Raw genomic sequence first — 22,604 nt, forward strand, 5'->3', positions numbered from 1 at the left:
GTGGTTCTTAGGGACAGGAGGGAGCAATGCTTCCAGAGACCAAATAAGACATGCAGGAGAAGATCTGCAGGGCAGGAAACCACATTCTCCCTGACAAGGAGCAATGCTGGTTGGTGCAGGGTTTTTCCGTGCTGAGATAATAGAATGTCTTGCAAACCCAGCCAAGTGCTGTTCCTGCCTTTTGGCATTTGTAGGGCAGATGTGTGTTGGGACTCAGTCCCTGTGGGGTGATCACCATCAGTGCATGGCAGCCAGCCCAAGCCTGCCTTTATTCTAGCTTAGGGCTCTGGCCATCTGCACCGAGAACAATACTTGAGCTAAAAATAATCCCTTAACTTCTGGGAACATCATAGCATGGTTGAGATTTGAGATTTATCTCTGGGGTTTTGGTTGGAAGCCCCAAAGATTAAGGGCACAGCTTTTATCTGCTGTGGGGCACGTTTCGGTTTGCAGGGAGTCCAGTCCCTCTTGGGCTGTGTGACAGTGCAGTGTCTCCTTCCCTTCCCAGCCCCTCCACAGCCTTTAGCTCTCACCTCTGGGCTGCAACAAGCAGCAAGTTACAGTAATGGCCATCACATGATGTCTGAAACATTCAACAGTAAGGTCACACTGTCTTTTCTCATCCCAATGTGTTTTTCTTGCTGGGGAAGGTCGGCTGGTGATGTACTAACCAGCTTGAATGCTTGACAGTTCCCACATACGTCCTTTCAAACAGGCACATGATCTGCTCTGCTGTTTCATTTGTACAACATCAATTAAATATCAGGGGAAAATAAAGTTTGTATGTGCTGGTGGAATAAGTGCCATGTGACATCACTTAGGGGTCTTGTACCATCAGTCCTCAGAATTAAAATACAAATCACAGAAAATGCATGAGGAGTGTAGCAAAGGGAGCAGAGATAGTAATTGTGTGTGATTTAGCTTGTGACTGCTGAATAGTTACAACTATTTTTTTTCTACTCTCTTCTGCACCTTTCCATCTCAAAAGAATCTGTGTGCCTTATCGATTATCCATTCAACAAAGCAATCCAGCTTGAAGCTTTCTCTGCTGCCTCCCTCAGGAGTGCATTTTCCCTTGTTCTTGTCTTGTTTCTGCTCCTTCAAAACCCCCAGTGATCATCTCCCCCAGCACAGGTACCTTCGCAGGTGGTTGGTTTACACTTACCCAAAACTTAGCGCAGAACAGCCAAGTTCTTGGAAGACTTAGGTGCCTGACTGTCCTTCACCCTATTAGACACCAGACTGTGTACTATCTGCCTCAATATCGTTGTGCAGCCTGGCCCGGTGAGTTGTGGTTTAACCCCATCCTGCAGCTCCTTGCTCACTTCCCCTTTCCCTGGTGGGAAGGAGAACCAGAAAACATAAGTAAAATTTATGGGTTCGGATAAGAACAGTTTAATAATTGAAGCAAAGTAAAATATACTACTACTACTACCACCACCACCCATAATAATAACAATATAAATAAAATTATGTTCTATGGTAATAGAATATCCCTTTGGCCAGTTAGCACTGCTGGCTGTACTCCCCACCTGTGTTCCTGCTTGCAGGCAGAGCATGGGCAATGGAAAAGTTCTTGATTTAGAGGAAGCACAATTTAGCAGCAACTAAAACATCAGTGTGTTATCATCATTACTCTCATGCTTAATGCAAAATGCAGTACTGTGTGTCAGAGACCTCATTGTGGCCTTTCAGTACTTAAAGGGGGCTTATAAAAAAGAGGAAGAAAAACTTTTTAAGTAGAGAGACAGTCCTGGAAAAGGGGCAACAGTTTTAAACTAAAAGAGGAGAGACTTAGATTAGATGTTAGGGTGGGGAGGCCCTGGCACAGGGTGCCCAGAGAAGCTGTGGCTGCCTCTGGATGCCTGCAAATGCCCAAGGTCAGGTTGGGTGGGGCTTGGAGCAACCTGGGATAGTGGAAGGTGTCCCTGACCATGGCAGGGGGTGGAATGAGGTGAGCTTCAAAGGTCCCTTCAAAGGTCCCAGTCTGTGATTCTATGATCAAGGAATGCTGATACAACTCCTTGTACAGTGCAAGGCCTAGGACAGAAAATTCAAGAGGGAAGAGCTTACCTTTTCTCCAGCTGGAAGTGGTGAAGAATCACCCTTCATTTGTCATTGTCTCTGTACCAGCTCCTAAGAAGAAAATTAACTCTATCCCAGCCAAAAATCGTGCAGGAGTCTTTAACAGCTTTGTGAAAGCCATTTCAAGCAGGACTCACCACTTATCTTCAAAAATGTTCATTGCTAAAACTAAAGTTACGGACAATCTCTTCTTTGAAATCCTTGGGGAAATACTGATTTTTAGGGCTAGAAGAGCTGGCCTCCCCCCTGTAGGGAGCATCAGCCATAGATCTTCACCTCAGAAGTTTCTGCTTTTAGATTAAGTTGCTTTCTGAAGAACATGCATCTTGTTTCTAAGTTTGGTGGGGTCAAGACTGTGCTCTGATTGGTTTTCCAATTGGTTTTCCAATTATTAGGTCCTCCCTCAACATAATTTGGGTGGAATCTTTTAACTCTTTAAGATTTTGAAGGGGATTTATGTAACATGGGGGCCAGTTATAAAAAAGATCTATACACTTTTGCCAAAACCTGTTGTCCTCTTGGATCATCTGAGTTCCCATTTGTTGAATCTTATGAGACCCTTGTTCCTATTATTTGGCATTTTCCACTCAGTAAAAAAGATACTGTCAGTTCTCTCATGACTTTCCTTTTTGTTTAAATTTTCTGGAGAAGTAGATTTTAGCTCTTTCCTAAGGTTTCTTTCTTACCTGGCAAGGCATAGGTTTGAAATGAGAGCAGCTAAATCACCGCAGCTAAATCACAGCTGGGATTGCAATCCAAGGTGTGATCCCAGCTCTGAAGCACTTGAATTTGCAAAGTGAAAATGATTTCTCCTGCCAGTAACTTACCCTAAACCTACTTTCTGGGCTGCATTTATTTATTAAATTTTATGAAAAATTCATTCATGTTCAACTGAAATGTGAGTATCCCTTTATTCCTGCTGTATAGTTTACTTTAATTTGCCTTCCTGTGGAGAGAAGAATTTGCCTTCCCTATGATTTTTTTTTTTAATAGAAAATTGTCTTTTTGACTGGAGAAATCAGATACATTTGAGTTAGCTTGAGGAAAATAGCCAAACTTAGGCCTGATGTTCTTGTTTATGTGAGAATGTCTACAAAAATCCAATTACAAACTTGTTTAATGATGGCATCCAGAGAGAACCAGCTGCTCTTTCTTGATGCTGGGAGCTATTGGCCATGGGGGCTGTTTCTGATATCTTTGTGCTGGTGAATGTCACTGTTTTATCTGTGGGAAACCATCCCCTCACTGGGCAGCAGGACCTGTGGTCTCGCTTTAGACTCTCCAGGCCAGGAGTATATGGGAAATACTTTTTCTTGTGGGTCAAGAACTCAGAAATACTGATGGCATGTTTTTAGGGATCAACAATATAGGACTCGTCAGCAAATCCATTTTGGTCTTATTTGACCTACCACATTTTCCTTCTGCTACAAGAAGACTTGCTGGGGTCTGTTATTAAAAAAACAGAATGAAACATTTCTGTTGTCAGAGATAAATGCTGAGATAAGTCTACTGAGGTGTTTTGTTCACCTGGCTGGACAGATCTGATTGTCACCACGCATGCTTTCTTCCATCTGTGTGAGCTATCATCCGCAGAGCAGGACACAGGATAGGGGTGTCCTGTACGAGTGTTTCCAGTGCTCACCATGCACTCACTGCAGGAGAAAACCACTCATCCTTTGTGGTTTACATCGTTTGGGGACTGAAGTGAGTTAATGGCTTGCTGGTGAGATGTAAATTGGCTGTCTGTGAAGCCTGTTATGTTACAAACAACATAACAGGTAAACCCCAGTGTTAAAGCTTACAAGATGTTGATAAACACCTACAGATTGCTAAACGTTCTTCTGTACCTGACCCCACTCAAGGCCAAGTTCTCCACTTGTGCGCACACACGTGCAGAGATGCAGTGAGTGCCTACCCCCTTCACCACCAGGATGGTGCGTTCCCCACTTTGTGAACCCCAGTGTTGGTACCCTGCTGCCCTGGCAAAGATATTTTGTTTACAGAGTGATCCCACTCACAGAACATTTTTGCATGGCATGTTAGTAAGCACCAGATAAGCTTACATGCTGCCCACTAGAGCATGGTTCCAGCCATCAGGCTCTGGGCTTCCTGGTCCAGTGAGGTTACTGAGGCCAGTCTGACCTCTTGCCCACTGGCAGAGAAGACTGGGGAGAAGCTCTCTGCTTTCCTGATAACGGAAAGAAAAGTTCTGGAAACAATAGCAGGGGAGGCTGGTTGGCTCTCTGGTGAGTGAGAGGAGGAAGAGTCTGTTCTTCCCTTTATTTCAGAAAAAAAACCACTGTCTGTAAGAGGGTTGTGAAGCCTGGGGTTTACGCCTTCACAGCAGAACCTTGACAGTTGCTCAGGGTTGTGTCTGGCTGTGTGTGGGTTTGTGAGAGCTGCTGTGGCAGGTGTATGGTGAGTTATGCAGGAGCCACAGGTGCTGCATTGCTGAGCAGTGGGAATAAACCCCAATGCCTGCCTGCTTCTGCCGGGCCCTTCCATGGCAGTGTGGGCAGTACCACACTTTTGGCTTCAGGTGTGTGTGCAAACGGGGTCAATCCTGGGCACTTGCTGCAGCCTTTCCTAGCCCATGGTGTGGGGGTAAGGACAGGCAGCCCCAATGAGCCTGACTGGGTAGCTGGACCCTTCCCTGTTCATGTGGGTGCCTTTCAGGTGTCTGCAGGGGAGGGAAGCCAGAGGAAGTCGATGCCTCAGGGCTGTTCCTATAAATGACTGTTAATTCCATGGTTTTAATGTGGCAAAGACAGGGCTCCCTGCAGAGATGGCTCCCAGCATCTGAACATTTCATGGCTGCCCATGAGCTGCTCCCTTGGTTTCTCTGCCCTGGGGACTGGGGAGGTGGGTGTTGTGCACTATGTATGGAGGGAGATCCCACTCACTGGGGTGCAGCTGAAAGCTTGGGGACATGGGCAATGTCTCCAGAGTGTAGTGGAAGCCAGTGGGTCTGTCTCTCCGTGGGCAGGGGAGCCTTGGAGGTGATGAATCTCCTTCTTTGCCCAAGCCTGGTGTCACCACTGTGGGTTGAATTGGAGCTGGGAGCACTTGGGTTATGGGCTCAGATTGAAGCAGGGCTTTGGGTACCGTGAACCAGAATGTGCCCTACCTGTGTGCTGTTCCTGATCCTTCTACCTTCTCTACTTCCCTCCCTGGCTCCTAGGAATCCTTCAAATAAATCTTGGCATTTTGAAAAGCCATTTTCTCCTCCAACCTACACGTCAGAACTTATCTGGGGACAAACAGCTGCATTCATAAGAAGAAAATAAAGACTTAATCCCCACTCAGCGGCATAATGTGAGGGGCCGTTCCAGCATGCTGGGGATGCTGCAGGGATTCTTTACGGGACAAAGAGGCAATTGATGAACTAGGTCATGGTGGGAGGAGATGGTATGTGGGAAAAACACTGAACAGAGAGGCCTCTGAAAAGGAAGCCCTCTGAAAGATGGATTTGATGCTCAGGTCAACCCTTTGCCATTCCTTCTCTTGTGTTTTGTTGGCGGCTTGGGGTCAGCAGGATCCCTCAGACTTTGTCAGCATCCCCTGATGTCCTGGCCAGTTTTGCATGATATGGAGTATCTCCTCTGTGTCTGGCTGAGAGTGAAGCACCACTTGTCCTGGAGCTGCAGCAACTCCTGTCTCTGACCTCCTGCTCTCTGGCCCTGCTCACTGAGCATGGCCTTGGGCAGTAGAAGCCCTGTACTGCACCCTGGCACACACTACACTGATGCTTTGCCCTGCTGCCCCATGGCCCAATTCCTGCCAAAGCTGGATATGTTGCCCACCAGAGGGCTCTCTGCAGGATCTGGGTGGATTGTCCCTGTGGGAAGGACATGTTGTCAGTGACACAGTCAAAGCAGGGCAGCTTTATCAGCACTGGGTGTGATGGCCATGAGTCCAGTCGTCTGTGCTGCACAAGCCACTTCTCCCATGCCAGCACGCTGGCAGGGTGCAGACTGGGTGGAAGGTGCTGGGCACAGTGGTGGTTCAGGTGGGGCTGGCTGTCAGCCCCAGGACCATCCCAAGGAAGAAACCTCCAGGCAGGTCCTTGCAGCTGTGTCCCATCATGGGATGTCCCTTATTTACCTGTCCCTGGGTCAGAGCCGGGATAAAATGGTGGCTCTGTGACCTCTTTCATGTGCCCTGACTGATCAGTGCCCTGCACTGATCATGACCATGGGTTCCTCTGTTGAGGAGAAGTGTTGAGACTGTGGCTCTGCAGGTGTTTCCCTGCACTCAAGTAGGAGCCCATCAACATGTGTCACGTTGATTTTGCTGGGGCTGGATTCCTGCTGTCTGTGTGTGACTGTCCTCTGGTGGCAGCTTTCAGAGATTTGTGTTGATGTTCCCAGTGTTGCAGCTGCCTGAGTCTCAGCCTGGAGCTTGCCCGCTGTTCACACCTCCCACTCCCTGTCCTGCTCAGTGCTGGCTGCTTGCCCAGCCCCATGTCCTGGTCCTCAGCTTTTCCTGAATTCTTGTCCTGCTTGACCCTGCAGCCATATATCTGTGCCCATTTGGCAGGTCTCTCTTTGGATCTTGGCTGGACTCTGGGTGGATGAGGTGACTTGTGCAAATATTTTCTCAGTGCAGATTATGCCTCACTCTGTAGAAGCAAAATAGCCATGAAATAATCCACGGGATCTGTGTCTTGGGTTCTCAGCACAAGAAAGACATGGATCTCCTAGAGCCCAGAGGAGGCCATGAAGATACTTGGAGATCTGGAGCTCCTCTGCTCTGGCGGCAGGCTGGAGAGAGTTGGGGATGTTCACGTGGAGAAGAGAAGGCTCTGGGAACACCTCTTTCCAGCCTTTCAGTACTTTAGGGGACCTTACAGAAAAGAGGAAGAGAGGCTTTTTACATGGGCATTATCGTGATAGGGCAACAGGGGAACAATGTTTAAGCCATTAACCATAACATTTCAATCTCTGACAACCTGTCCAGTGAGAACCCTTTTAAGATGGGATGTTTCCTGCTGGCACACTCAAGCCATGATGTCGTGTCTGCAATAGCAGCTAACTGCTGTCTAAAGACCTGCTACTTAATAGATGTAGCATTAGGATGTGGTATGTGACCTATTCTAAAAGCCAAAAGTAGGCACAAGAGCTTTAAAGCAATAGCATCAAGATGAGTCATCTCGACGTTTCCTGGACTGCACAACGTTTCCTGTGTTGAAGGTGATACATCCTATCTAGGGTAAACCTTTAGAGGGTCTAAATGAATGCATGCTAATTTAATGTCTTTTAAGTCCTAGATGTCCAAATACAATCTGTATTAGGCAGAACTAAGATTTAAGAATTATGAAGGATGTCCAGGAGACAGAGCCCAAGGGTGTTTCCCAGTGCATCATCTTGGTGTCTCATATCCTCTCCCTCTTCCTGAGGCTTCATCCAGTCCTGGTCTCTTGTGCAGGTATGTGATACCCAAGTGCCGCTGTTGGCTCACTGTGTTCCAGCTGCTGCCCTGATGAGTGAGGCCCATCTGATCTCCCCGGAGCCCTCTGACTCCATTCAGTACAATGGGGAGTCATCTGACACCTACTACCACCTGGACCGCTGGCAGAGGCTGCGCACAGCTGTCAGGAAGCTGGAGTTCTGGGAAAATTTCAGTGCTGAGCTGATAGGCAGCAGCTTCTTCTCCAAGGTCTACAAGGTAAAACTGACCAGCAGGCAACGCTGATCTGTGTGAGAACAGCCGAGCAGTTACTGGGGCTGTAAATAGTGCCTCAACCAAGGAACCCACCCGAAGTTTGTTTCCTCATCTTCATCCTTCCCAGCTCACTCTGGCATGTGGGGTGGGATGAGGGAGGGCACGACACCCCCTCTTGCATACCCTAGCCCATCATCTCAGATGTACATCTCCCCTTTTATAGTGAAATAGCAGATGGAAGGAATTGACCTGTCAATGTTCATTGTTATGATCATCTAGTCATAAACAGGCTTGTCAGGGAGTTAAACCAGATGTTAAATGAGATTAGGGGATATTTATGCTCTGTGCAGATTTTGTTGTCAAAATACAGAGAGAAAAAGAATGTAAAGTTAAGCGGTGTGTGTCTCCCAGAATACCTGCTACACACACACCCTATGGGGATGCCAGTACTGTCACATGCTCTGGCTGCTGCACTCTGTTAAGGTGATGCCAGAGAATAGCAGGGACCTGGGGCAGGGTCAGCCTGGGACAATCTGCTGGTCCAGCCACTTCTGCCTTTGCTACTTTCATGGTGGGAGACCTGTGACTCCCTGCAAGCCAGTGCATGGTGCAGGTGGTGTGTCACCAAAGCAGTGCTTTTCTCACTGGGGCTGTTGAGTCGCTCCCTGAACTGAGCTCCACTGGTGTGGGAGTGTGTTTAATCCTCTCTGAGCAAGCACAAGCAGGGTGCTGCTAGCTTTTCTCTCACCCCTCCCGCTACTTCTCAGCCTGGGAATGCCATTACTTATTTGAGGGGAGTGGAGGGGACTTGGGGCTCTTTCCCTGCACCCCTTGGTGATCACTGCTCTGTGAACAGTATAGTGGAAGGAGGTGCTTCATATTAGGAACAGAGACTCAGCCATCATCACTGAGAGCCACATTGCTTTGCAGTGTGACCAGATTTGCCCACCTTGTTTCTCCTGCCAGTAGTTCTCTAGAATGTGACTGCTGACAGTGGCCTTGGTTGTTGAGATGTGATCCAGGCACAGTGGGAAAAAAATGGGCCTGATTCTACCAATACCTTGAGCTCTTCAGCTTGATCAGCCCCATGATAAACATCAGAATTGCACCGTTCTCCAAAGCCAACATAAGATGCTCTGACATTCAGGGTGAAATCCCTGCCTGGTATAGGCGTATCTGCCCAGCTGAAACTACTGGAACCAGGCTAGCAGGCCATGAAACAGCAGAAAAAATGCAAGTCAGATATATAAATGTACTTTGCTTTCTGAAGGCATTTTTTCCTCCTCTTCAGCATCTGGTCTCAGTGCTGTGATAGAGCCTTTGCCTGAGCCTCAGGCCCGGGACAGTGCTCTAAAGCTGTTCAAGGGGATCTTGCAGGTCTATGGCAGCTCTCTGCAATACATGACAAAATATCTCTCCTCATCACCACCTTCCTCTGTAATTGAGTTTCCCACTTCCGCAGAGTGCAGTTGCCATCATTTTCCTTTAGCTGGCAGATTTTCATAGTAACAGTTGCTGTTTCCTCTGTGTTTGACATTTTCCTGCTGACCTGGCAGTGAATGATATTCCAGCAGGCTGGAGACACATCTTGAATGAACATGAAATAACTTCTTGGAATAGAAGCAGAAAAAGAAATGTAAAAAAAAAAAAAAGTTTGAATGAAATGCTTTGGTTTAAATGGTGAGGAGACAGTGGAGGAGCACTATGAGCAAGGACAGTCCTTTGTGGGGACTTGACATTTTTCTGGGGACTTGAGTGTGACTGTAATCAAGTAATCTGATGACTTGTGGTGCTCCTGGTCAGCCAGTGCTCCATGGACTCACAGCCTCAGACAGGAGCACTCCTGTTGAGAAGCATCACCACCAATAGTCCTTTGGAGCTCTTTGCCAACGGATGCTCTTCCAAAGTGCTGCTACAACAGGGACACAGCCTTCCCAGTGTGCTGGCACAGCCATGCTGGCTGCCTGCTGCCTTTGACATCCTTTGTCCTTTGGCTAAGCTTATCCTTGGGAGTTGTTACTTGAGCCTTGGCTGAGAAAGGAGGATTCACTTGGTTCCACTTGGTGACAGACTTGAGAGATCAGGGCACAGGCTGCTACTCTCTGGGTTGTGTATTGTATGACCTGCATACAAGGTATTTTCCATCTTTCTCTTCCTTAGTTTGTGGATGTGCAGTAAGGAGATACTCAAGCATGAGTTTCCCGCAAGGAAAGCATAAATCTCTTTCCTTTGACTGCTCTCATACAAGGGGGTCTGAGCTGCTCAAGACAGGAGAGAAATGCCGTGTGACTTTTTTTTTTGGAGTCTGGTTTAAAGCACTGCCCTAAGCTTCACACACATTAAGAAGCACAGTCCCACTCCCTGTCCTTCTGCAATTTCCCAGTGCCAGATTTTGACCTTTATTGACCACTCAAGGCTGACATCAAGTCTTCAGCTGTCATCAGTGGTTAGCATGAAATATAAGTACCTTGGAGACCACTCTGCACTTTTGTGATCATTACAAAGCTGGACATTCTGTGTGGTTCAGAGTGGACCAAGGACTGCTCCAAGTTGTCAAGAGCAAAATCTTAGGTCCTGTGGTCTTGGGAGAGGTCTCTGAGTCCATTACAGTTGTCCATGTGTTCCACTACATTTTTTAGGGTTTGGGTCTACCCTTGCCTTTTAGGCATTTCTTCTCTAAACCAAGCTGGACTTTGCATTGCTTTGCAGACAGGACCCCCTGCCAGTGCTCACTGACTCATGGCTCAGGCAGTGTTTGTGAGTTCTGCTAGTGTCCAGCTGGGACATGGCAGCCTCTCACGGAAACTCAGTGTGGCTCAGTGTCCCTCACCAGAGTCTGGGCAAAGGCAATAGGCCTCCTGGAGATTCAGTATTGGCTCTTCAGAAAGTTTTTCGGGTCTTCCAGATTTTAGGTGCTCCCTGTACTCATATGGGCACTAACATTCTGTGGGAAGAGGCAACTGACAGCATCTCTTGTATTTATATTTGTGCAATTACAATTAAGGATCAGTTCCACCTGATTAGTGATGCACAGTCTGCAGTGAAAGTCCCTTTAATTGAGGGGGTCAGAGCCCTGGTTTCCTCATGACCTGCTTGAATAGAGGCAGAGTTATTCCAGTGATAACATTGACCATCAGGTTGTGTTCCTTCAGAAAAGAAACAGTAGTTTGCATTGCTCCCAAGACCCATCACAGGAAGCAATGGGTAACACCTGGGGACTATTTTAAGTGCTGCTCTTAAGTCAGCTTATTCTGTGTCAAAACTAATTTTCCCCTTAAAAAACACCCACACAAATCCCCACAACCCTCAAAATGAGAGAAAATTAAACACATGGGTGGATTCTCTGCTAGCCCTGGAGGAGCTGCCAGGCCATCAGTGTGGGCCACACCTGATAGATGAGTCTTCTCAAAACAGATACGATGGAAATGTTAAAGTACAACAGTGACCTGTGAGGTGATCTGGACTATCAACACAGATAACGTGAGCTGCAGTGCAGGGGCCTGGATGGTCCTGTCAGGGCTGAGAGCCCGAGAGCCACTCCATGAACCTTCTGCATTCAGCACTGGACAGCTCTGGCACCTCCTGGAGTGGGGGTAGCAAAAACCTGCTCAATCTGTTCGGGGAAAGCATTTTGGTTTTTGTCCTTTACTTTCCAGTATCTCTCCCTGGGGGAAGCCCTATGAGTGCCATGTCTGGGGGTATTCCATCACAGATTTTCAGGTCGGCATAAGACAGCTGTCTCTTCACTTTCTTGGTTGTGTCTCTGGCAGACCCTGGGTAAAGGGGAGCTGGCTGTGGACAGGGGTGCAGAATTGGGGTTGAGGAATGTGGCCAGGAGTCTTGTGCAGTGAGCAGACCCAGGTAGGAAGGAGGGATGGAGATGTTGGGCAGGCTGCAGTTTGGGAAAGTCAGCACTGTGGTAACCCAGTATGGGTTGAGAAACAGCTCCAGCCCAAGGAACACACAAGTTTTGGCAGAGAAACAGTGTGGTGATGTCCTGGGATAGGAGTGACCTAGTTGTTTCAGCCACCCAGACAGGCATCACTGGAGTGGAACTTATATGGAAGGAGCAGCACCTTGCACTTGAGCAAGTGAGTGTGCAATCCCTGGCAAGCAGGGAAATGAGATTCAGGCCTCTGGTTGGGGTGGGGGGCTGTTGTGCAGAAGGTTTGGATGACCTCTGGACGTTAAGAGATGTCCTGCTCCCACCTTGGCTCCAGGTGACCCAGGCTGCTGCTTGTAAAGTGATGGTGATGAAGATCTACAAGAATGATGTGGACCAAGAGGTGATCATGCGTGAGATTAGCTTGCTGCAGAAGCTATCCCACCCCAACATTGTCAGGTGGGCACATCATGTGGCCAAGAGCCCTGGGCACTGGTAGGGGCTGGAGCTGGCTTGGTGTCTGCAAGGCAGTTCTGCAGTGAGTGGTTAAGCTGAACCTTGATGGCTTCTTTTCCTTTTTTTTTTTTTTTTTAATGTATTCTTCTCCTTAGATATCTTGGGATATGTGTGAAGGATGACAAGCTGTACCCCATTCTGGAGGTAAAGGTTACTTGCTAGTAAATGTGCTGTGGGCAGGCCAGGACCCTGCAGTTCTTTGGTGGGGGGGCAGCAGGGTGGATATCCTGTAATGCCTATCTATGTCTGTCTGACTCCTGCACTGTGAATGGCTCTGGACTAGCAAGATTGCCTTGGAGGGGCTTCTGGTCCTTTCTGCCCCACAGCTGGAGTGGGGCATAGTCATTGCAGGGTCCTGAGATTCAAACCAAACTGTGTTGCAGGTTGGCTTGGTGCCACCAAAGGGCCAGATCAGGCCAGCTGGCTGATAGAAGAGGAGGCAGGATTGGAGGGCAGGAGTAGAAGGTAAAGCAGTCAGAGACTGGCAGAACCTCCAGGGTGGCTGTGGAATATTCGTTTTGTGGTCTATTGGAAAAACCTGGGCTGATACTAGCAAGGTCTCACCTTCTATGCTGTCAAGAGAAGAAGGTGTTCACTAAACCACTGCCAGGCTGTTTCACTCCAGTTCACTGCCCGTGAGCAAGGGCCATGGCTGGCTTATACAGCCCCCCAGAAGTGGGGCTGAGCCCAGACCCTTACAAGGATCTGTTGTGCTAGGATGTGTATTGACACCAAACCACACACCACATCCCTGGTGTGGTGACATTCCAAACCTCCATCCCAATGGAGGGGCTCTGGGTTGGCAAGCCAAGGTTAAACACCTGGAAGGCTCCAGGGGAGTATGTGCCCAGCTGCTTTTTGTCTCTGTTCACAGTATGTGAATGGCGGTTGCCTAGAAGAGCTCCTAGCCAGCAGAGACATTACTTTGACGTGGAAGGAAAAAGTGGACTTAGCTTCTGACATCACCAGAGGCATGATCTACCTGCACTCCAGAAACATCTACCACCGAGATCTCAACTCCAAGGTATGCAGCTGGAAAGGGGTCATCACTGCTGAAGACAGTGGGGTAGGGGACAGTACTGAGACCCTGTAGGGCTGTAACCAGGGTACCTCAGGCCTCATGCTGCTCCTCTGCTTCATGCTCATCCCTCTGCAGACAAGGAAGCTTTCGTGATGAAACCTGTCATTACATTGCATTCATCACTTGCCAAGCAGGAGACCATATAGAGATAAAAATATATCACTCCTAGTACTCTTGCTACCAGAGAAGAAACTATATGGAATGTGTGCAGGATTTCACATGGGGTTTTATTTCCTGCTCTTGCAGGAAAAGCTCTGACAGATTTAGAGATTTTTCTGTTCACACAAGGAGGAAGCTGTTGCCAACAGGAGCTGGTCATGGGCTCTGGGAGTGAGTGCCATGTGAGATCATCCCTGTCTGTGTGCAGAGCACAGCAGAGCTCAGGAGATGAGTGTCTCCTCACACAAGTGTAGGGAAATCAATCTTCATTGATCCAGAGGGTCCTGGTTACCAGTTTTAGTAAGGTCACTTGCATGGTTTTCACATGATGGCAGTGAAGACTGGCACCTGGAGCCAGGCTTTGGGTGTAATGCAAAAGACATATTACTGGTGCATTGGCCTCTGGCTGAAGGACTGCTGTCCTCACTGAGGGCTTATGCTATTTGGCATGGGCAGGAGCAGCACGGAAGCTTTGCCATTCCTAGGTCTGTCTGTGAGGTCAGGTTTCAATGTGGTTCTTTCTCTGCCACCCTTCTGGCAGTAGTAATGTGGTGGGGCAGTGCCTTGATCTCTCTTGGGCAAAACTACTCAAACCTCAGGTGGATCTGCAGCATATTCATGATGTGACAGGGAATAGGAGCTGTGAGGTCCACCAGTCTGGACCATATAGCCTGGACAAGAGGAGGCCTTATCATCCTCTACAGTACCTGAAAGGAGGTTGTAGCCAGTTGGGGGTTGGGCTCTTCCCCCAGGCAACCAGGGAAAAGAGTACAAGCTGTGCCAGGAGAGGTTTAGGTTAAACTTTAGGAAGAAATTCTTGACAGACAAGGTTTTAGTATGGGCTACCCAGAGAGGTGGTGGAGTCACTGTCTCTGGAGGTGTCTAAGGACAAACTGGACATGGCACTTTGTGCCATGGTCTAGTTGACATGGTGGTGTTGGTCATAGGTTGGACTCAGTGATCTCAGAGGTCTTTTCCAACCTAATTGATTCTGTGATTTTATCTGTGTCAGCTGATGCCAGAGGCTGGTTTGGTGATTCTTGGCCATGGAGCCTGCACATCCTCGCATTTGAGGTTGGATAGATAGTGCTGTATCTCTTACAAGCCATTTTTGTTGATGCTGTGTGAGCTTTTTAAGAGAAACTTGAACTGTTGATGAAGCTTGGCAGTGGGGAAGCCAGTCAGGCATTGAGAGATGTCAGCATGGGGATGAAACTCACCTCAGTAACCTCTGGCACTTTCCTTGGTTCACTTATCAACCATGAAATTGCAAGCACCACGTAAGGACAAGGCATGATCTTGGCTCACTCTGCTCGCAAGTTTTGGCCAATGTGCACTGAAGTCAGGTGAGATGTAATCTCTTATTCGGTGGTGAACAGCGAGCTTGGGGGCTTTCCAGATCTGCTTGTGAAAAATGCTAGAGGTCCCTGCCTGTCCCTTTTCTCACTGCAGAGGCTCAACCCTGAAAAAGGTTTATCCTTGCCTAGGGAAAGCCGTTGAACCTGAAGTGGTGGTGGCCGAAAGTACAAGAGAGAAGTGTGTTACCTTGAAATCTAGTTGCTAGTGTGAGCATTCTAGACAGATACTAGTCATTTCTGTTAGTTCCCTGGAAGCAGCTGCTGAGGAGGAAATCCTGGGCAAGTGAACAGGCTGAAATTGCTGGGGTTTTTAGAGAAATCTTGTAACAATTTTATAGGACTTCCTCCAGAAAGTTGTGTTAGGGGTGTGTAGTCGTGGGCAGTGAAAGGTGCTGTGGCTGTGCCCTCCTTTGGCTGGACACTGAGCAAGGTTCAAGTGTGTGTTTCAAGGTCTGTTTCAGAAAAGGATGGGGATCATCGTGTTTGTTGAATAGCTTCTTCAAAGCACTTTTCTTGTATGGCTTCTTGTGTGATCAGCTCATCCCTAATTTGCCCCACACTCAGTGTGTGCTGCCAGGATGCAGGTCCTGGTGAGGGGACAGCCTGTGCTGGTGAGGTGGGACTCAGAGCCAGCAAGGTGCTGCTCAGTGAAGCATGCAGGTGTTTCCTCACTGCTGTCTCATGCCATGTCCTTTCAGAACTGCCTCATTCGAGTGACACTGCGGGGACGCGAGGCGCTGGTGACTGACTTTGGGCTGGCCAGGGAGGTGGTAGAGCTGCCTATGAAGGATGTGGAGAGGAAACTGTCTTTGGTGAGTTCTGCTTTCTGGATGGCTCCTGAGATGCTGCAGGGGGAGCCCTATGACTGGAAGGTATGGCACTGCTTCCCAGCTCTTCATTCATCCTCAGAGCTCCCGAGCGAGCACAGGAGATGTCTCCTGTGCTTGCTGGTGACATGTCTCAACAGCAGAAAATCCCTCTCCTCCTTCCCAGGAAATGCTCTGCTCCCTGGACCTTTGCTCAGCAGTGCTCTGCTTAGCAAATTGAAAGTTCTTTATGTGACCATGTTAAGCGAAACTTCTAGGGAAATGGATTGCTGCTGTGGGCGGGCATAGTGAAACCTCTCTGAGGAGGGTGTCTAACAAGTTACAGCCCAATGAATCTGTGGCAGGGTCGGGGGGGATGGTGCCAGAGCTGTGGTAGGGGCAACCAAACACATTGAACAAAAGCACAGGGCCAGGCTTCCTGAAAATGAAGCTGGACTCCAGGTGGAGCTGTGGTGTTTCTGGGTGGATTTAGAACCCCAGAGGAAATTTAGGGGTTTGCTGCCTCCATCTCCAGTGAGCTTTTCGAGGGTCTTTTGTTTAACTAGTAAAGGACCTTGTCATTGGTACTCCCCATTCATTCCTTGCTTCTGTGCATGCCCTGTCCCACCTTCTGCTCTGCCAACCCTTCTGCAGGTGGATGTGTTTTCCTTTGGCATTGTCCTTTGTGAAATCCTGGGCAGGATCCCAGCCGACCCCGAAGTGCTTCCCAGGACACAGGTAACGGTTCCTGCAGCCAAACCTAATGGTGTTTTCTCCATGGTACCAGACTGTGGCTTTCTTTCTGGACCAGACAGACCTGCACACACGCACACACATGCGTGCGCGCGTGTGTGTGTGTGTGTTCACATCAGCTTTCTCCCATGAGCTTTTTTTCATGAGAAAATTCAATCTCAGCATTTGCAGTGCGCAAGACTTCACTGCACCTCTAGGTTCAAAACTAAAAAGTTATGATTTGAGATGCAGTACATCTCAAATGTACTGGAAAAGTGCAGCAAAAGTGGCAGGTTGAACACAACTTTCATCACAAATGTTTCTTTTCAAACATTGGAGTTAATACACAGTTCATGTGGAAACAGTGGGCTTCCCTAAAAACATGACCTTTTTTGTTTCAACATTTGCAACGTTTCCCTCCCACAAAGTGGGAGAAGAAAGTTTATCTTGAACAGGGATGAAAAATCCAGCAAGAAAACAGCATATTGCTGCTTTTTAAGGAGCAATACAAAGAAACTTGCAGTGATCAGACATTACTCCATATTTCTGTTAGACTGTGGCTAGCACAGGTCTCTCTCGTGAGAACGTTCCGCTGTGTTTTATAAACAAAGATAAAGTCTGGATGTTTTTCAGACAGTGTCTCGAGACTTGGACAGTTCAGGCCTGGCCAATTAGGCCTAGGGGGAGGTTTCTGGCTGACCAATCTGGGCGACCTCTGAAAAGTCTATATATATATGGAAATCAAAATAATAAAGGCTCTTTCTTGCTACACTGTGAACTGGGGTCCTTTTCTCTGCTAGCGGCTCAACAGTGACATTAGACTGCACAGGAACTAATACTTTTTATTCCCCAAATGAAGGACAATCACATACGTACATACATACATACATTTTGAAGTCTGGATGGACAAAGCTGTAGTTATGGAAACAGCTGGCTGGACCCCTTTAACTCTCAGTTCCTCCTGAAAGATCAGATTACCTGCAGTCCCTGTCCCCAGAAGCCCCTGCTCAGCACCTGGTTTCCACTTTTGTGGCTCTTGTTGCCTCCATCTGAGCTTTTCCAGAAGGACACATACTGCCCTGCAGGGATAGCACAGAGCAGGTAGAAGGATTCTGCAGTCTCCCAGCTCTGCTAATGATTTACATCTGTGCAGTCCTGCCAGAGCTGATGCTGCCCCTTTTCATAACCATCAGCAAAATAGTTGTGATGGTGACCCTAAAAGCTTTAAACCATGAGTATTTTGTGCTTTAACATCTTCAGAAGGATGAAGAGCATTTAAAGGACTTCATAGCTGAAGTATTTTCTACATGTTCTTTCCCTTCCTCACAGGATTATGGCTTGGATGTTGCTGCCTTCCAAGGGATGATCAGTGAATGCCCCAAGCAGGTGATGGACCTCGCTGCTAGCTGTTGTCGGGTGAGATTCTTCCTGGCTTTGGGACTTTTTTCACTTTTGATTTTATTGGATTTGTATCACACTTGTATGACAGAGTCCAAAATTGTTGTGAACCCTGGAGAATCTGAAGCTCTGCTCTCAGTGCACATGATTCTTCCACTTCAGCTGTAAAGGGAGGAAATCTTCCTGGGCCAGCAGTGTGCTTTCATCCAGCACTCAATTTTGTACCTGGAGTCGTCTATGTATCACAGCCTGAGATGTCCCTGTTCCCTTGTATATTGACACAAAATCGGAAGCACGTTGGTGATGATGTCCAGTCCCTCCTAAAGCCAGGCTGCAGGCTGAGGTATCTGGCCAACCCTCTCAGGAGGGCACTGTTACCTGATGTTACAGATGTTATCAGGGCACAGTTCTCCACCCTTTCTTGCTTTAGTATAAAAGGTAATGGTGAAATCTGGGGGCCATCCCCATGTTTTGGAGGGCTGCCCAAAGCTTTGAGAGGCAAAGCAGTGAGAAAGTGAGGATTCAAGTTAATCTCTGAAAGGAAGAGAAAAACAAAGTCATCAGGTGATCATAATGCACCTAACTGCAGGGAGCTCAGAGCAGCATACTGAAGCAAACCTTTGCCTGGTCCTAAGGACATGTGAGTGAATAACATGCCCTGAATCAGAGCAGTGATTTGTGTTGGCCCCTAGATGTGATTTGTATGTTCAGGTCTGGACAAGCGGACAGCTGCTTCCTCATGCATGTTGGTACAATAATGGGCTCTTGCCAGACATGGCCCTTGGAAATGTTGTTCTCTGGCCATGTGTGATGTGCAGCTTTGGGGATTTCCTGGGGCAGCTCCCCAGCTGCCCAATGGGGTCAGGCACAAAGGGCAGCCCCAGCATGGCACAGTGCGGGGTTCAGGATGGGGACATCCCTGGCTGTGCCTCTCATTTTTGGTACACCCCAGTGATACCAAAGACAAGTTGTATCAGGGAGACAAGACAGATCCTGACTATCGTGAAAAAGTTCAGGGAATGATACAATACGTATTGTATGTCTGTATGCAATATGAACCCCTATACCTACCTGCAGACTTGCCCTGAATGGCATCTGTCCCTGCACTGTTTAGATGGACTTTGGGATTACCACTGCCCACACCCTGTGCTGGAGCTGCACTGCACCATGATCCCTCTTCTGCAGCTGCTCATTTGCAGCAGCCTGGGCCTGGATGCCCAGGGAGAGATGCCGGCAAGGCTCCACCAGCAGGCATGTGATTGAGAACAATGCTGATGGTGGATGGATATCACTGCCCAGCCTGGGGGGAGCCAGCAGAGCTGCTGCAGAGCACCGTCCTCCTGTCTGAAAGAACATCAGCTTTCTGTTCTTGTTCCAGGTGGAAGCATTTAAAAGGCCGTGTTTCTCTGAAATCCTGGATGAGTTGGAGAATGTCACAGAGAGCCTGGAGCCTAGGAGGGACAATCAGCTTTTGGGCTGAGCTGCCTGCCTTCTTTGAGGCTTAGCAGAGAGTTACCCAAACTGTAAATTAACTCTCTGGGGGGTCAAGAGTGAAGAAGGAAGGTGGGAAAGGGAGGAGCTAAGTGATGTGTTTTTTATTTAATCATAGTCTTGGTCTCTAATTTCTTGGATGGAAAATGTGGTTAAAAATGAAGTGACTTACCCAGGGTGTATTTTTTCTTAGCTAATGTTTTTAGCAGTTGTAATTGGGACACCAAGCAGCCTTCATCTGTTTGCTTGTTAAATGCAAATGATCTTGGAGGGACCTTGATCCTTCTCAAATCTTCAACAGACACATCCTGCTCTTCTCCTTCCCTGTGCCCCTGCACTCAGAATCTTCCCTTGCCCATCTCTGTGGCCTTGGGGAACCACCTCTCAAAGGTCTGTAGTCTATGCAGGGGGGAGAAGAGCACTCGGGAGCCTTCTATTTCAAAGCCTTAAAGCACCTGTCCTTCACAGGAGCAGGTTCACTCTATAGGTCTCTGGCTGAGTCTCCTGGCATTGCACTCAAGATGCACCCAGGCATGAATGCAGTCTAGCAAAATTTTGGCAAGTCAGCCAGGCCACCTGCAGGGTCCCGACCTGTCCCAGCCAAGGCAATGGGGAAGGTGTGCCTTATCAAAATATGAACTAACGGACTAATGTATCTTCTCAGAAGAGCTTTGTCAAACACATCCCAGCATCATGACAGTCTGCATTTCTCCCTACCACCCTCAACTGTGGCTTAAAGATGGAGGAGTCTGCTTCTCCCCTTCCTGCCCCACTGCTGACTTGGTGGTGAGCACAGTGCCATCAGGTTGTGAGGCTGAAACAGGAAAGAGCTGAGTTAAGCATCTCACCCATTTCCCTGCCTAGCCTAGCACCCATAAACTCCTTGGCAATGTGGGACACTCTCATGGGTCTCAGGGCTCAGGCAGCCAGGGAAGCACTATGTTTTGATATCGGGTTTTTCCTCTGTGTGTAGAGGAGGGTGCAAGTTGCAGATCTGAACCAGAGGCAGGAAGAATAACAGCTAGGAATGGTCTGGCACTGCAAATTTGGAGGTGAACAGTCAAGTCCCTGACCCTGATCAGCTGATTGTTTTTCCCAGCAAAATCTGCCAAGCTGGAGTCTGTTCTTCTGCCTGCCCTGTACAAGTGGAAACTAAAAGAAGATACTCCAGCCTACTGATGCCTCACATGGCCTGGTTTGGGGTGAAGTTGTCTTGTTCCAGGGCCACTTCACACAGGGTGGCTCTTCTGCTGGCCACCACCTTCCCAGGACCAGCAAGACTTGGTGATGGTTGTGCCTCAGACTAGGCTGATCCTTCCTCTGGCCATACATCTAACTGGTCCTGCAGAGCAGTCATGGGGCTGAGACACAGCACAAAATTCGTGTGGAGTTGTGTATGCTCTGGAGATGCTGTGGTATGAAGGAAGATATTTTGGCTTTATTTATCTGCTTGGGGGTAAGAAGCCTGCTCAAGGAATAAATGGATCCAGGGAGGGTGTGTGTGTGTGTGTTTGTGATGGTTTCTGCACAGAGCAAAGAAGACAGCATTAGTCAGCATGGTCTGAGATGTGATGGATCAGAACCATGTTTTCTGGGACTTTCCCTGTGCCTCATTCATTGTCATGGTGTGGTAGATGTGCTGGACCTCCAGTGACCCAAGTTTATCATGTCCTTACTTTGGTGCCAGCTGCAGGTGCAGGTGGGACCAAGACTGTCTGCAGGCACTGCGTGGACTATGAAAGCTAATGTTGGGAGTCCACAGAGAACAGAGTTCTGAGAATTTTTAGGTACATCTTGTGGGCCAAGAGTTGCTCTGCAGTGATGAGAGCTGGAAGGAGAGGCAAACATGAGAAACCCGCCAAGCTGCCCTCCATGTACAAGCCACTGTGCTGGGAGTGCAGGGCCTGGCTTCCCCACAACAGTCTCATGCAAAGTCCAGTTTAGGGGTTGAATCTCATGTCTCTGAGCCCTGGCACTGAACTGAAGCTACTGTGGGTTGGGGGAGAAGGAGATGGTATCTGGGTATTCAGCAAGCTGAACCTGACTAGGAGCTGCCTCCTCTGCCTCTGTTCTTGGCTGGCCTCTTGCAGGTGCTGATTGTTATAAATGAAATCCCGGAATTGGCTTTCGTAAAGGGTTATGAGGTTTTTGTTATGGTTATTTATTAATACGTTATGTCTAATTTTTAAGTGTTATGGTTAAGACAGAGGAGGGCTGGGCAAGCAGCTAATCCATCAGAAGAAGACAAAGAACCAATCCGAGCACCTGAAGGAAACAGGGTTAGGGTGGTTATAAAAACTGTATCCTCTAGCCCGAGGGTGTGCCTCTGGCTAGCCCCCATCAGTGGCTAAGCACCCAGCGCTGCATTTCGCTTTGTGTAACGGCAGACAGCCATTCTAAGCCTCTTACCGTTGTTTGTACTCTGAAAATGGGTGAATAAACTCTTTCAAAATTTGAGTAGTGAGAGGATGTTTCTCACATTGGTCCTTGTGGTGGAAAAGATTACTCCAACACCCTTGGCATCATGCTTATTGTGCTGCTGTCAGCAGAGGATGTCACGACAACCACCACTTCCATGGCTTTTTCTCACCCTCTACTTCTATCCTCCTGTTCAGGCCCATGTTCTTCTCTCGGTCTCAGATCTGCGAATCCTAACAACTAGCCTGGTTAGTCAGGATGTCTTTATTAACAATTTTCCAGGCGATAAAGGTTCAGCTACTTCTGAAGAGGTAAGATATAAACTTCAACTTCAATTAAATGAGCTTAGATTTAAAGTCTAATGTCAATCACACAAGATTGTTAACAGTATCAGGAACAGTAATAGCATTAATTAATCATGCAAGGGTATTCTTTGATCTTTCAGTCTCTGGGTTTATCTTGGTTGACTGTCTGCTTGTGGTCTTTTCTTTAGGATGACTGTGAGGTTTCCGGGTGGTGATGTCACTGTCCAGTCCTCAGGCAGTTCTACTGGTCCCTTTAGTCGGCCAGCATGTACCCAGCCTTTTTCTTGGGTCCTTACAGCTGTTTCGGTGGTTAGCTGCACCTGAAATGGACTCTCCCATTGAGGAGTTAGAGATTTCTCTTTCCAGGGTCTTCACCAACACCCAGTTACCAGGATTAATTTTGTGAATTTTAAAATCTAGGGGAGTTGTCTGGGGGATCAATCCTCGGGATCTCAGATTCTCCAGATTTTTAGCAATGGTAGTCAAATATTTATCAATGCAGGCTTCACCACCTTCCTGAGTGGCCATTTCATACTTATTGATCATAAAGGGCAGTCCAAACAACATCTCGTAGGGCGAGACCCCTAAATCAGCTCTTGGCTGAGTTAGAATCTTCAGTAAGGCCAAGGGCAGACATTTAATCCAAGACATTTTAGTTTCCAACATCAATTTTGTCAGAGTCACTTTTAAGGTTTGATTCATTCTTTC

The 22,604-nt window shown here is 48.0% G+C and overlaps 1 protein-coding gene across 1 annotated transcript in view; it reads left to right on the plus strand.

The window, feature by feature from the left end:
- LOC146430071 (dual specificity testis-specific protein kinase 2-like) overlaps nucleotides 1-20,671 on the plus strand; it is a 37,475-nt gene extending 16,804 nt beyond the window's left edge. Inside the window, exons 2-9 of the mRNA XM_085076603.1 lie at nucleotides 7,513-7,752; nucleotides 11,970-12,091; nucleotides 12,244-12,292; nucleotides 13,023-13,172; nucleotides 15,445-15,618; nucleotides 16,207-16,290; nucleotides 17,614-17,700; nucleotides 19,061-20,671. Coding sequence (XP_084932729.1) covers nucleotides 7,567-7,752; nucleotides 11,970-12,091; nucleotides 12,244-12,292; nucleotides 13,023-13,172; nucleotides 15,445-15,618; nucleotides 16,207-16,290; nucleotides 17,614-17,700; nucleotides 19,061-19,162 — 954 coding nt within the window. The 5' untranslated portion in view covers nucleotides 7,513-7,566 and the 3' untranslated portion in view covers nucleotides 19,163-20,671. The remainder of the gene's footprint in view (nucleotides 1-7,512; nucleotides 7,753-11,969; nucleotides 12,092-12,243; nucleotides 12,293-13,022; nucleotides 13,173-15,444; nucleotides 15,619-16,206; nucleotides 16,291-17,613; nucleotides 17,701-19,060) is intronic.
- The last annotated feature ends 1,933 nt before the right edge of the window (nucleotides 20,672-22,604 follow it).

Source organism: Lichenostomus cassidix, chromosome 17, assembly GCF_008360975.1.
Source record: "Lichenostomus cassidix isolate B80296 chromosome 17, HeHo_3.0, whole genome shotgun sequence".
Taxonomy (NCBI): domain Eukaryota; kingdom Metazoa; phylum Chordata; class Aves; order Passeriformes; family Meliphagidae; genus Lichenostomus; species Lichenostomus cassidix.